Raw genomic sequence first — 15,029 nt, 5'->3', positions numbered from 1 at the left:
AAATAACTTTATTAAAAAAAGAAAAAAATCTTGGCTTTGCCACTTTCTAACTGTGACTTGGGCAGATCACTTAAGCTTTCTGTGCCCTAGTTTCCTCATCTATAAAAGGAGAGAACAATACCTCACATGGTTTTTAATGACGATTAAATCAAATGAGTTATTTTTTAGAAAGTGCCAGGCATAAAGTAAGTCTATAAAATTTTGTTAAATAAAATACAACAGTTCCCCCTTATCTGGGAGGGATACCTTCCAAGACCCCCCAGTGGATTCCTGAAACTGTGGATAGTACTATATATACTATTTTTTTCCTATACCTATGGAACTATGATAAAGTTTAATTTATAAATTAGATACAGTAAGAGATTAGTAATAATAACTAATAACAGAATAGAACAATTATAACAATATACTGTAACAGAAGTTATGTGAGCGTGCTCTTTCTCCTTAATCAATTTTTTCAACTCTACCAGAAATGCAGCGGCTGCTTCACTGGCAAACGCAGCCCCTCCTGTAATTTTTACATTTTTCAGTCCCAACCTGTTTCTGAATCTGTGTAGCCATCCTTACTTGCAGCAAATGGCTTGGTGTCACTTATTTCAGGGGATCCCTTACTGAAATCTTCATAGGCTGCACGCTTTTGGGTGGAACACATTGCCATCAGTCATGTTTTCTTTCCGTTTATGTCTTCCACCCAAAAATTCAATGCCTTTTCCATCTTAACTAAGCACTTACAATGTTTGCAGTTTGAGGTGCAACAGTGAAACTCACGAATTTCTTTTTCCTTCACAATTTATGGATAGAAGATTCTTACTGTAGATCTTAGCAACCTCAGCATGCCAGTTTTTTCTTTCCTTACTGAGTTGAGAACTTTCACTTTTTCACTTAAAGGAAGCACTTTACAGCTTCTTTTTAGCATATCCAAACTGACAGCATCTCTACTCTTGCACTTTGGGGCAAATTTTTTTTTTTTAAGACTTTTTTGATGTGGACCATTTTTAAAGTCTTTATTTAATTTCTTACAATATTGCTTCTGTTTTATGTTTTGGTTTTTTGGCCACGAGGCATGTGGGATCTGAGCTCCCTGACCAGGGATCGAACCCGCTCCCCCTGCATTGGAAGGCAAAGTCCCAACCAATGGACAGCCAGGGAAGTTCCATGGGGCCATTATTAAGTAAAATAAGGGCTACTTGAACAGCAGCACTGCAATACCACAAGGATCGATTTGTAACTGAGACAGCTACTAAGTGACTGATGGGTGGGATACACTGGACAAAGGAATGATTCATATCCCGGGCAGGACAGAGTAAGATTTCATCATGCTACTCAGAACGGCCCACAGTTTAAAACTTATAAATTGTTTATTTCTGAAATTTTCCATTTAATATTTTTTGACTGCAGTTGGCTGTGGGTAACTGAAACTGTGGAAGGTGAAACCACAGATAAGTGGGGGACTACTGTAAACAAATGTGTTCAATAGGCAAATAACTTTGGGAAAGAGTGGGTTAAACAAGTGTCTCAACTACAGGACTTCTGAGAGCCTTTAATTTTCCAACGTGCACTATAGATCTCTAAACAAGTGTGATTTTATGTAGTATTTTCCAAATGTATTTGACTAGAAATCCTTGGAACTGGCTTTTCTGTGGACAGTTACAAATACTTGAGGAAAAATAACTTAGAGAACTCTAATTAGTGGATATCAAAATGCAGGAACACAAGTCAACACAGGCTTTTCAGGAACAAAGGTAGTCTTGTTTTATAGAAATTATAGACAATCCAGCTCTGGCTTCTCAGAAATAAGCAGCAATAGCTACAACAAATATAATCACCAGTTAGAGACTGGCAAAACATGTACTTGATTTCTTTCTGACTTACCCAGAAAAACCAAATTCTTTTATTGCATTTGATAGCCAATTCAGAGTTTCTGACTGATTCTTGGGATTCTTCTGTAAGAAAGCCATTGACATAACCTGGAGTGGAAAAACAAACATACAAAAAACCAAAACAGATCTGTGTTTTTCTCTCATATTTCTCACAGAAATATAGCTTGACATTAAGGCAGTAGTAGATTAAGTGTGGTTTTCCTGATGCTAACACAACTGCAAGAATGCCTTAGGAATGAAATATTTAATTTACACAAGAAAATGAGGTAAGTGACAGAAGTATTAAAAGCATTCTCACAGTATTGTACATCAACTAACACTTCAATAAAAAAATTTTTTTTTAAAAGGCAATCTGGGGGCTTCCCTGGTGGCGCAGTGCTTGAGAGTCCGCCTGCGGATGCAGGAGACGCGGGTTCGTGCCCCGTTTCGGGAAGATCCCACATGCCGCGGAGCGGCTGGGCCCGTGAGCCATGGCCACTGAGCCTGCGCGTCCGGAGCCTGTGCTCCGCAAATGGGAGAGGCCACAACAGTGAGAGGCCCGCATAACGCAAGAAAAAAAAAAAAAAAAAAAAAAAAAAAAAAAAAAAGGCAATCTGGACTGTTTACAACTTTTCATTAGTGGTCACTCTGGATGATAATGTCTTAAGAGAAAATTACTTTCATTCTTAATAGAATATTCTTGACTAAGACAAGTTTAATTATCAGGCAACAGTGCAAAAATTACTAAAGGTAAAAGTAAAACAGTATCAAAAAAGGTTTTACTTGAGAAGAAAAGAACTAAAGTTTAACTAATAACTTTAAATTAAAATTTGGGAAAAAACTGGGAAAACTTGAGGAAAGAGAGCTCTGTGTCACTAACCTGTTCAGCTGTCCATGGCAACATGCAAGCTTCAGCTATTGCTGTCATAGCTTCTTTTGCATTGTTCCCACATTTCACATCTCCAATCTTGTCTACAAGGCCATCTAAGACGATCTGAGCTGAAGTTTTGGAAAAATTTCCCTTCTGGGCAATCAAAGCAACTATGTGAAGCTTCATTTGCATCACCTGAACAAGGATAAGTATCAGAAAGTTGAGTAAGCCAAAGACATTTTTTTGGCGGGGGTGGGGCGTGCCACATGGCTTGTGGGATCTTAGTTCCCTGACCAGAGATTGAATCAGGCCCTCGGCAGTGAAAGTGCCAAGTCCTAACCACTGGACCGCCAGGGAATTGCCCAAAGACATTTACTTATTTACTTATTTTTATAGCAGCCTGAAGATGTAACAGCTGAGAACATGACCAAACTAAAATCAAACTTTAAACCAAGAAACAAAATAATTTTTATCCTTTGTTATCAATTAATGTAGCTGACAGCTAAGACAGAAAAAAACCCACTCTGTTTTAAAATATTGGGCTTCCCTGGTGGCGCAGTGGTTGAGAGTCCGCCTGCCGATGCAGGGGACGCGGGTTCGTGCCCCGGTCCGGGAAGATCCCACATGCCGCGGAGCAGCTGCGCCCGTGAGCCATGGCCGCTGAGCCTGAGCGTCCGGAGCCTGTGCTCCGCAACGGGAGAGGCCACAGCAGTGAGAGGCCCGCATACCGCAAAAAAATAAATAAATAAATAAAATAAAATAAAATATTAACAAGCAATGTTACCACATGAAGTTTATGAATTGAAAAATATAATTTCTATATTCTCCTTCTCCTATGGTTATCTGCATATAGTACTGAGCATACATCCTGAAATACATAATAAAATGACCATACTACTTCAGAGTTCCTACTAGAGCTGCCCACAAAAAAAATTACAACCCTCGTGTACACACACACACACACACACATTACACACACCAGAACTTGAGAGATTTAAAGAATTTGTAGATTTTTAAGTGGAAGAACGGAAGGAACTGTGAAAATCAATCTAAAGATATTAATGTGATGATGGCAGATGTCTGGGACTTCAGACACTTTTGACCAAAAATATTTCCCTTTGTCCTGTTTGAATATTTAAATAACAAGTGTTGGCAAGGAAGTAGAGAAACTGGAACTCTCCTGCACTGCTAGTGCAAGGATAAAATGGTACAGCCACTTTAGAAAACAGTTTGTCAGTTTCTCAAAAAGTTAAACACAGAGTCACCATAAGACCCAGCAATTCTACTTCTAGGTATATACATGTGTTCACACAAAAGCTTGTACATGAAAGTTCATAGTAGCATTATTCACAATAGCCCCAAAGCAGAAACAATGCAAACGCCCATCAACTTATGAATGGGTAGGGACTTCCCTGGTGGTCCAGTGGTTAAGACTCCGCGCTTCCAATGAAGGGGTCGCGGGATCCCTGGTTGGAGAACTAAGATTCCATATGCTGCGTGACACAGCCGAAGAAACAACAAAGAACTTATGAATGGGTAAATAAAATGTTGTATATCCATACGATGGAATACTGTTTAGCAATAAAATACTGTAGGGCTTCCCTGGTGGCGCAGTGGTTGACAGTCCGCCTGCTTATGCAGGGGACGTGGGTTCGTGCCCCAGTCCGGGAGGATCCCACATGCCGCGGAGCGGCTGGGCCCGTGGGCCATGGCCGCTGAGCCTGCATGTCCGGAGACTGTGCTCCGCAGCGGGAGAGGTCATGGCCGTGAGAGGCCCGCGTACTGCCAAAAAAAAAAAAAGACTGTAGAGTTGATATATGCTACAGTATGGATGAACCTTGAAAACATTATGCTAAGTAAAAGCCAGACACAAAAGGCCACATCATTCTATTTACATGAAATGTACAGGAGAAGTGATCCATAGAGAGAGAAAGTAGATTAATTGTTGCCAGGGACTCGGGGTGGGGACTTGGGGAGGAATAGAGAGTGACTACTGATGGGTATGGGGTTTCTTTTTGGGGTGATGAAAATATTCTAAAATTAAATAGTGGTAGGAGTTGCTAACTATGTGTATAGACTAAAAACAGCTGCACTGTACCCTTTAAAACAATGTTATACCCTCAGGAAAGTCATTATAAAGGAAAAAAAGATATAAAATTATCTCTTGTTATGGATCTAATACAAAGAAGGGAATTAGCTCAAATCAGGTGTGCTTCTTTCACCTATCTGAGAAGCTACGTAAGGGGAGTTTTAAAAGTGGTGGTGTGAGGGGAAGAAGGCAGTATCAGAACCTTCTGGCACGGGAAACCTTTGTGGAGCTGGATGGTATGGATGAGGTTATAACACAGTGCTAAGGGAACAGTGAACAAGGGAGCTAAGGTCCTAAACAGAGAATAAGAGGTGGCAAAACAGAAGTAAAAAAGAGACTAGCAGGAAGCCAAAAATAAACCTGATACATTTCAAACTTTTGTTTCCCATCAGCTCTATGTATGTCTAGAGGAGGAGAAGAAAACACTTTTCTCATTTTCCTTCATGTATTACTTTCCTATACCTCCCTTTACACCTACTTTTTAGACTAAATAACGGTACTGCTCAATTTCATCTCTATTATCAGTTAATGAGTTAAACCGATTATGTGGTAATTTTTTATTGGCAATTTAAAGACTACATTTATTTTTTATGCAAAGAAATAAGAAAACTATCTCATTGTTCATCCCTCCCTATATTCAAGGGCTTCCAGGCCTAAATAATGAGAAAAATGCATACATATGAATTAACAAACAATAAGTATTTGTATATATATAAACTCCTAAATGCACAAAGTTAGAGTTATGTGTTTAATCAAAATGCACACATTCCACTGTTCATTTAAAATTACATGACACATTGGCTGAGTGATTTTTAAAAAAAGAACAAGCTAAAAATTGCCAAACTATACCTCTCTAATACACTATAGGATGATGTAATGAAAATTACTTCAATAAAAGACATTAAATCTCTAATTTAAATATACCTGAAAATTAGTTTCTTTCCATCCAGGTTTCTTGGCCAGCATCCTCACTAATGCCTGGCATGGCATTTCAGTTCGGTCCATTAGTTCAACAGCCTTGAAGTAAAACAAGATAGTAGGAGAGTTAAGGGATTAATGATTAGTTCCAAGGGAACAGTATATACCAAATCAATTATGTGTTTACCTTTGAAGGAGTGAGGGGAATGGAAATGAGGAGGGTCACAGAGAGAGCTTGTTTACTTTCTGTTATAATACTTTGTTTCTTAAGTTGGATGTTTGGTATATGGTTGTTATAGTGATGCCACTGAAACTCTTTTTTTCACCTTTCATGAATTCACAAATAATTTGCCCCAAAGAAAGTAACAGTAACAGTTTTAATTTGCCCAGTGTATGGCAGAAACTGCTTATACATATTTTGACTTATTCGATTTTCCTAAAAACATAGCAAAGTAGAGTAGGATAGAAGCATTTAAGTACAGGTTTCAAAGAAGCACACCTCAGGGCTAAGTCTGAGTGGCGGATGCAGGACTGGAAGCCAGGACTCCTGGCTCAAGTTGCAGCATTCTTGCAGTTTCTCCACACCCCTCCTCATTAGAATTAAAGAGTGTGTGCCAAAATAAACCACCATGCTCCTGTCCAACACAGATTTTTTTTAAAGAAGCTTTTCATACCAAGTGATAATGTCTGTTCTTCTGAGAATCATGACAACAAAGAGGGAAACATAGAAATGGATGAGGGGTGGTTTACGTGAAGAGACCTGTTTGCCTAGTAAGTTTAATACCATAATATTAAAATTCAGGGACTTCCCTGGTGGCACAGTGGTTAAGAATCTGTCTGCCAATGCAGGGGACATGGGTTCGATCCCCGGTCTGGGAAGATCCCTGGTCTGCCACGGAGCAACTAAGCCCGTGCGCCCCAACTACTGATGCCTGCGCGCCCTAGAGCCCACGTGCCGCAACTACTAAAGCCCGCACGCTCCAGGACCTGCATGCTGCAACTACTGAACCCACGTGCTTCAACTACTGAAGCCCGTGTGCCTAGAGCCCGTGCTCTGCAACAAGAGAAGCCACCACAATGAGAAGCCCGCGCACCTCAATGAAGAGTAGCCCCCGCTCACCACAACTAGAGAAAGCCTGAGCGTAGCAACAAAGGCCCAACACAGCCCAAAAAAACCCAAAATTAATTTAGAAGCCACAGAAAGCAGATGTTGAAAGATAAATACTAAACAGCTAAAAAGCAAATAAAAACCCCACCTCATCTTTAGTTAACACCCTGCAGACATGTTCACTGGTTATAAAATACAGCAATTAGGACTAGTCCTTCATTTATCAATTCATCACTTCTGTATGATGTAATTTTCTTTCACATTCAACTCATCCCTGTGCACCCACCTTTTGAAACTCTTCCATACAGGCCAGCCTTTCCTTCCAGTTACTGCTGTCTAGAAGCTGTATACAGGTAGCAGGAAGGACAGCTGAAGCTTTTTCTTCACATACTTCTATCTGTAAGATACAAAACATTAACATTAATAATTGCTTAAGGAAACAGATGGCAAGAATGTAAGAATACCCCAGCCAAAACTACAAGAACACTCCCATAGGTGTGTTTTAGTATCTGAGGATTCTATTATACTACTGTCAAGGGGAAGTTTGTCCAAGGCACAGTTTCAATAAGCTAAAAAGACATCCATTAACTATATGTTACGGAACTCAGAAAAGAAAGAACTTGAACCTCCTCATAGGCAATGACTTTCCATGGTTTTGAGTTTGAGGCATACTGTATAATACTGACCGAGAGCTCAGGCTCCACTATTTCTTTAGTCTCCAACCCTTTCTTGTTCTTGGTTCCAATGCTCCCTGCGCCTCCTAGTGCAGCTGGTTTCCCCTTCTTCGGTGGCCCGCCAGGCTAAAAGCAAACAGAAAAATATTAAACCACTTAAGGATTTAGAATAGTGATTCTTAGACATTTTGGGGTTAGAGATTCCTCAAAAATTTGATTAAAATGAGGGATCACTCAACCAACAGCGACAACAAAAAGACTCATGTTTTTTGTGCCCACAGAATTTAGCAATTTCAAGGGCAGACAGACATCCTGAAGATCATTCATGGGGAATCTGTAGAAGCTGTACTAAGAACCTCTAGAGCTTCCCTGGTGGCGCAGTGCTTAAGAATCCGCCTGCCAATGCAAGGGACATGGGTTCGAGCCCTGGTCTGGGAAGATCCCACATGCCACGGAGCAACTAAGCCTGTGTACCACAACTACTGAAGCCCACATGCCTAGGGCCCGTGCTCCACTGCAAGAGAAACCACCGCAATGAGAAGCCCGAGCACCACAATGAAGACAACAGCACCCAGAGAAAAGCCCACGAGCAGCAACGAAGACCCAACACAGCCAAAAATAAATAAAATTAAAAAAAAAAAGAACCTCTAATTCAAAATGAGGTAATGAGATAAATGAAATAAAAACGATGAACTGGATTTATGCTACATTTACAGATTAATTTGAGAATTAACGTTTGAGCCTTTAAATGCCTCTAGATCCTTCCTACACTAGTAAAGGGCAGTTTCTGAGTTATAACATTTACTCACTATTTAACCACAAAGTACTCACTATTTAACCACAAAGTTACTCCAAGTAACATGAGAATATGTTATTACTCACTGTAGAACTACCTAATTTGTGAAGGAAAAGAGGTGTTAGGCCAATTTCAGTGAGTGTTCTAGTTATGTTGAAGATGTCCATCTCACTGAATATTTTTTATTGTTTTATTAGTTTTCCAGTTGACTTGCTTGGGTTTTCCAAGCAAGTAATCTATAAAATATAATCTATATAATATATAAAAATGATATAATCTATAATATAATCTATAAAAATGATATACTTAATCATATCAAAGTATCCATTCATTTCTATATGGTTAAGAATTTTTATCAAGAAGACATGCTGAAATTTATTATATTCCTTTTCAGTGTCTGAAATTAGACTTCTTTTGATCTATAAATTCAGTAATTTTTCTAATATCAAACTATCCTTGCAATCCTGGAATAAACTTCAGTTGCTCATACTTTCTATTGTACCCACTGGATTCTATCTGCTAATATTCTATTTAAATATCTTGATTTAAATTTATGTCACCCCCAGTTTTGAAAGGTCACAAGAAAATAGCAGTTTATCATAAGGTACACAGCCAAGGGCAGTAACATTAATATGGCAACACACATCACTGCCCACATCATTCCTTCTACCTATTTTGGATATTTATTAAGCAATGCCCAAACCTAAAAAGAAAAGATAAAATGACAGAGGACCAATTTAGTCTTGAACATCCAGAGCTGTTCTGAAACCACTGTTATCTTGAACATATTCTAAGCTTTTAAGGTGGGGTTAGCAAAGCTAAGATGCTGGTTTTTAATCCAATGGAAACCTCTAACACTTGCCAGTTCACATTAGCACTATGATTTTATTGGTTCATAATAACTACCCCATGAAGAGAGATTTAATTGTTTTCTCACTGTAAAAATAGAAAATTTTACAGTCTTTGATTTACTAGAACACCTCTTCTGGATCCTTTCTTGTATATGATAGTACTCTGTTTTATTAATTGAGAGGCACCTCAATTAATAAATCTTTTTTTTTTTTTTAACATAAACATACATGTTTATTGGCTTGATAGGTTTATTGGCTGATACTGTCCTACTGATTTTTTCAAAAGAACAAAAGCGAGTCCTTCCCCACCCCACCCACAGCTTATTCTTGGGGGAAGGAAAAGAATCACTTATAAGAGAAAGCCGGCTAGCATGGAAAGGTTCAGCAAGATAAGAAAAGAGTCTTAAGGTGCTGTGCCCAGGTCACTGTCCAGAGAGGCAGGAGCTGGTGAGAAAGGAGAAAATAGCTGCCAACTCCCTGTACTGGAGTGCTGAAGAGACAGCATACATGAAAGTACACAGACTCTGTAGCTAGATACCTGGGTTCAAATCCCAGTTCTGCAACTCTGGTCATTCAACAAATATATGCAGAGTTCCTGCTATATGCCAGAGCCTCTTCTATGCACAAGTGGTCAAGCAGTGACAAGATCTCTGTCCTTTAAAGTTTATAATACAGTGTGGGGAGACAGAATAAACAAACAAGTGAATTGTAAGAGCATGTGCAGGACATTTAACCTTGCTGAGCCCTAGTTTCCTTTTCTGGAAAAACAGGGATCACAAAACGCTTATCTCAAGGATTGTTATGATGATTAAATGAGATTATGTAGGTAAAATGCTTCACAAAGTAAAGCTCACTAAATATCAGTTCTCTTCTCCTAACTCCAGGCTGGGGCTCAGGGTGGAAAAGAGGATCAAACTTCTTGCATTCTCTTAACTTCATGCTTAAGAGAATCCAGTCCAAGAAAAGTGTTCACTGTAAGAATGCCATATTTGCCCTTGGTCATTTCCCCCTCTTCTACACTACAAAATGAGACCCTGATGGAACGGAGACTCGGTGCTGCAATTCCAGAGCATTATTAGCAAAATGACCTTAAGTTAGAAAATGAACTTACGTTATTAATGTTATGTACCTTGCCATACTATTTCATTATTATTATTATTTTTAATCAATTTATTTTATTTTATTTATTTTTGGCTGCATTGGGTCTGTTGCTGCACGTGGGCTTTCTCTAGTTGCAGCAGGCAGGGGCTACTCTTTGCTGTGGTGTGCAGGCTTCTCTTGTTGCGGAGCACAGGCTCTAGGAGTGCAGGCTTCAGTAGTTGTGGCACGTGGGCTCAGTAGTTGTGGCTTGCAGGCTCAGCAGTTGTAGCACACAGGCTTAGTTGCTCTGTGGCATGTGGGATCTTCCCAGACTAGGAATCGAACTCGTGTCCCTGCATTGGCAGGTGGATTCTTAACCACTGAGCCACCAGGGAAGTCCCTATTTCATTATTTAATGGTACTTTCTGATGCCTTAAAATGTACTCCTGTATCTTCATTACCATTTTTATCTCTATATAGGTTTCAAATAACCAAATGTACTACTGGAATATGCTGTCTTCATTAAAAGATGCTCTGCTGTATTTTGAATGTTGTAATGAGTTCATCTCTCAAATGAAATCATATTGAAGAACAACCCTGAACCTGAGATTCAGGCCCTACCTTACTAAATTCTAATTTTTAAACCATATTTTCCAAGTCATCTATTAACCTTAGTAGCAGGTGCCTTTTTTAAGGGTCCTGGTTTGGGTGCTGAAATGTCCTTTGTGTCCTTATCTCCTGTAGTCCCCGAAGCAGCAGCTCTTCCCGGCACAGGCTTGAACTCCTTCTTGTCAGCTGCAAGTCCAGCTTTCTTACCATGTACGAGCTCTACTTTTTCTGAACATTCTTTGATCTGGAGAATGAAATTGAGATAGACGTCACTGAGCCTAACTTTGAAACACGATCATTACATTACTTAATAAGTCACTTCTAAACCACAACTACATGAGAATTCAGAGAGAAAAGTTTCCTTTTCAACAAAGATAAATTATCCATATTTTCTTGGCAGTAGATATACATTAATGACGTCTTACATTATATTTCTATGCAAATGAGAATTTACTAAACTTACAATAACCACATTTTTGTAGAAAATGAACTTATGTTTACCGGGGGGGTAGGGGAGGAGGGATAAATAGGGAGATTAGGATTGACATATACACACTACTATATATAAAACAGATAACTAATAAGGACCTACTGTATAGCACAGGGAACTCTACTCAATAATCTGTAATGACCTATATGGAAAAAGAATCTAAAAAAGAATGGATATATGTATATGCATAACTGATTCACTTTGCTGTACAGCAGAAACTCATACAACACTGTAAATCAACTATACTCCAATGAAAATTAAAAATAAACAATAACCATATTTTTGATGGAAGACATTCATATTTAGAAAGGCAATTTTCCAGATATTAGAAATGAAATTAACTCAAAACATCATTTTTACCTCCTCTACAGATTGGTCACTCAATTTTATTTTATTTTATTTTTTACAATTTGAAAGATATTTCTACTAATCAAGAAATTCTGATCAAGAGGATACCAGTAAACAAACCCATATTGCACAGAGACAGGACTGCTATCCAATTTCATTACAACCCATTACTAACCTACCTTATCAAGCTTGAGTTTGTCGACATCAGCTAAGAATGGGTTTACTGCTTTCTCACCAACCACCTTCAAAGCAGTACCCAATGCTTCAAATGCAGCATCTCTGACTTCAGGAGCAGAATCATTGATGTGCTATAGTCCGGAAGTAAGCAAGATGATCTTGAGACAAGGTTCTTTAGGTATTACTGATTTTAATTCAGACTGATGGTTGTTAGATAAAGAATTTGCTTTTTACAATTCACAGAATCTAAGCTTAGCTTTCTATTTGCCAATTAAGTTACCCTTCCTCTTACCCTCTATCTAAAATGCTCCATACTCAAATGACCTTTAAATACTCTAAACTGGATGCCTGTGCTTGACCAGATCCAGCTGAATATCAGTTTATGGGCCAAATAAGAAATAAAAGTTTTAGTAGTTAGTGAAATTATAAAGCTAATTTGTGCTTTTCTTCAAGAACAGGAACATAAATAATACAAGAATTTGGATTCAATTTTCAAAGCTACAGAGGGTCTCTCCTCAAAAGACAATAATCTACAGTCTTCAAGTCAAGTAGTCACTACACAATCAGTAGAAAAAACAAAATCTTGCCTAGGTATAAAATATTTCCTCAATTTCAAAGAGAGTCTATACCTTAAGTAGAGCAGCACAAAAGGGCTTTAGTAAGCTCTTTGGCAGGGTGGAAGCAGTGCAGTGGCGGAAGCTTCTTGCAATGAAAAGAGATGTCTGCTGCTTGATGGTTGGATTTTTATTATCCATTACTGCTAAAACATCCTCACTGATGTTCTGTAGTGTGGTCTTTAGAAAGAAAATGTGGTCAATAAGCTTTTCTCAAATGTAAAGAACAATCAAAATATTACATTGACAAACTTTACTTTAGACAAAACCACAAACTCAACTTACAGTAAGAAAGATTGCATCAATTGCCTCCTGCAGGGCTTGTACCACTTGAGGCTTCTTCTCTTTGAATTTCTCCAAAATGGTTGGTACAACCTTTAAAAGTGAATAGTTGGAATGTATTCGGCAAAAAAAAAAAAAGGAATGATGTACTGATATATGCTACAACATGGATGAACTTTGAAAACGTTATGCTAAGTGAAAGATGCCAGTCACAAAGGACCACACGTGTATTATTCCATTTGTACGAAACTTCAAATCCACAGAAGCAGAAAAGTATATCAGTTGTTGCCAGGGTCTGGGGGAGGGGAGAATGGGGAGTGACTGCTAATGGATATAGGGTTTCTTTTTGGGGTGGTGAAAATGTTCTGGAATTAGATAGTAGTGATGGTAACACACCCTTATGAATATACTAAAACCACTGAATTATATACTTTAAGACGGTGAATTTTATAGTATGTAAGTTGTATCTCAATAAAACTTATTAAAACAATGTTTGCCTCTACCAAAATAAACAAAAAAGTAAACATCTAAGTTGGATTAAGAAGTCATTTCCTTTCTTGAAGGGCACAAGAATCTTATGCTGGAACAATCTTATGCCTATACCACCACAGCAATGTTTCTCAACCTTTGTTTTTGCATCTGTACCTTATATGCAACCTTACAATCATTTTTATCAGTAACAACTCTTATTGGACAAAATGATTCTCAACTAGGTGGATTTAGGGTAGGGGAACAGGTATAGTATACAATTCTTCCTCCCCACCCAAGATTCTGATAGCCCTCACTTGGACTGAGATGTCTTCTGCTTCTTCACTACACTAAAGAAAAAAGAAACAGTACCAGAAATTATAGCAATTTTTTTTTTTTTTTTTGCAGTACATGGGCCTCTACCGTTGCGGAGCACAGGCTCCGGACGCACAGGCTCAGCGGCCATGGCTCACGGGCCCAGCCGCTCCGCGGCATGTGGGATCTTCCCGGACCAGGGCACGAACCCGTGTCCCCTGCATCGGCAGGCGGACTCTCAACCACTGTGCCACCAGGGAAGCCCAGCAATTTTGATCAGAACTGTGTCTTCTTACTCAAGTACTAAGTTTAGATCAGTAAAGTTAGAATTTTTATAATGTTTATTTTATCTTATAAACTATCACTAATTCATTAAATATTTACTGAATACCAAGTATATGTATTGAGTATATGTAGCCAGGCACTGTGCTGGCAGGCAAATTAAAGTTGCTTTTTAAGGTGTAAAATATATAGCAAAGCTCAATGGCACCTCCCCCAACCCAATTTTTAAAAAAAATTTCATAGAAGTGATACAGATCAGAAGGAATACAGTTTCCGGGGAGAAACATAAAAGACTTTTTAATACTAAGAGTTAGTAATAAACCTGAAAATCAATATACTTTTAAAAACTGTTTGTTTCAATATACTTTTAAAAACTCCTGTGCTCCGCAACGGGAGAGGCCACAACAGTGAGAGGCACGCGTACCGCAAAAAAAAACAAAAAACAAAACAAAAAACTGTTTGTTTTTATTGATGTAACACTGGTCCATAACATTATCTAAGATTCATGTGTACCACATTATAATTCGATTTCTGTATACACTATAGCGTGCTCACCACCAAAAGTCTAGTTTTCATCCGTCACCATACAATTGACTCCCTTTACCCATTTTGACCCCTGCCAATTAAAAATCAAGATATTTTAATAGCTATAAAGCTAAAGTTCACTTTTATATATATTGCCAAAAAGACAGTTTATAAGTAGCTAAGGAAAATAAAGCTGAACCACACTAACATGCTTGATATCAAACACTGTATATGATGTAATTTTAAGGGGAGACAAATACCCCAAACTATAAAGCACTAGAGACATTCTTTAAGCTGCACACCGAAATGTCACAAAGCCAGAATCAGAATTCAAACTAAATGGTCAGGTAATCATCTAACTATAAATTTAGTAAATTAAAATGTACTTTAAAGATTGTTTTCTAGCTTGAAAAATTGTAATACAGAAGTATAAAATATTCTAAGTAACACAAAACTGACCAAAAGCTAATCAATACACTTGATACCATACACACACAGAGATATTATATAATAAGTAATGATTACTATAAAAATAATGATTATAATTTTACTCCAATTTGTGATTTACATGTTTAAGGGTTTTAAAGACCCTTATTTTTATTTCCCTGGTAAAGCTAGTCACATGATTTTTTTTTTTTTTTTTTTTTTTTTTTTTTTTTTGGGGGTCCGCGCC

The 15,029-nt window shown here is 38.2% G+C and overlaps 1 protein-coding gene across 2 annotated transcripts in view; it reads right to left on the bottom strand.

Annotated features, from left to right (window-relative positions):
- Positions 1 to 15,029, bottom strand: part of CKAP5 (cytoskeleton associated protein 5) — a 108,652-nt gene that overhangs the window by 37,120 nt on the left and 56,503 nt on the right. For both annotated transcript variants that reach the window (XM_007455767.1, XM_007455768.1), the window contains exons 10-18: positions 12,770 to 12,859; positions 12,500 to 12,664; positions 11,873 to 12,001; positions 10,917 to 11,099; positions 7,532 to 7,645; positions 7,132 to 7,242; positions 5,744 to 5,836; positions 2,740 to 2,925; positions 1,873 to 1,967 (exon numbers count right to left, since the gene is read on the bottom strand). In XM_007455767.1, coding sequence (XP_007455829.1) covers positions 1,873 to 1,967; positions 2,740 to 2,925; positions 5,744 to 5,836; positions 7,132 to 7,242; positions 7,532 to 7,645; positions 10,917 to 11,099; positions 11,873 to 12,001; positions 12,500 to 12,664; positions 12,770 to 12,859 — 1,166 coding nt within the window. The remainder of the gene's footprint in view (positions 1 to 1,872; positions 1,968 to 2,739; positions 2,926 to 5,743; positions 5,837 to 7,131; positions 7,243 to 7,531; positions 7,646 to 10,916; positions 11,100 to 11,872; positions 12,002 to 12,499; positions 12,665 to 12,769; positions 12,860 to 15,029) is intronic.

Source organism: Lipotes vexillifer, unplaced genomic scaffold (genome assembly GCF_000442215.2).
Source record: "Lipotes vexillifer unplaced genomic scaffold, Lipotes_vexillifer_v1.1 scaffold977, whole genome shotgun sequence".
NCBI lineage: Eukaryota > Metazoa > Chordata > Mammalia > Artiodactyla > Lipotidae > Lipotes > Lipotes vexillifer.
The sequence above is the reverse complement of the archived record's forward strand: the minus strand, read 5'-3'. Positions and strand labels throughout refer to the sequence as shown.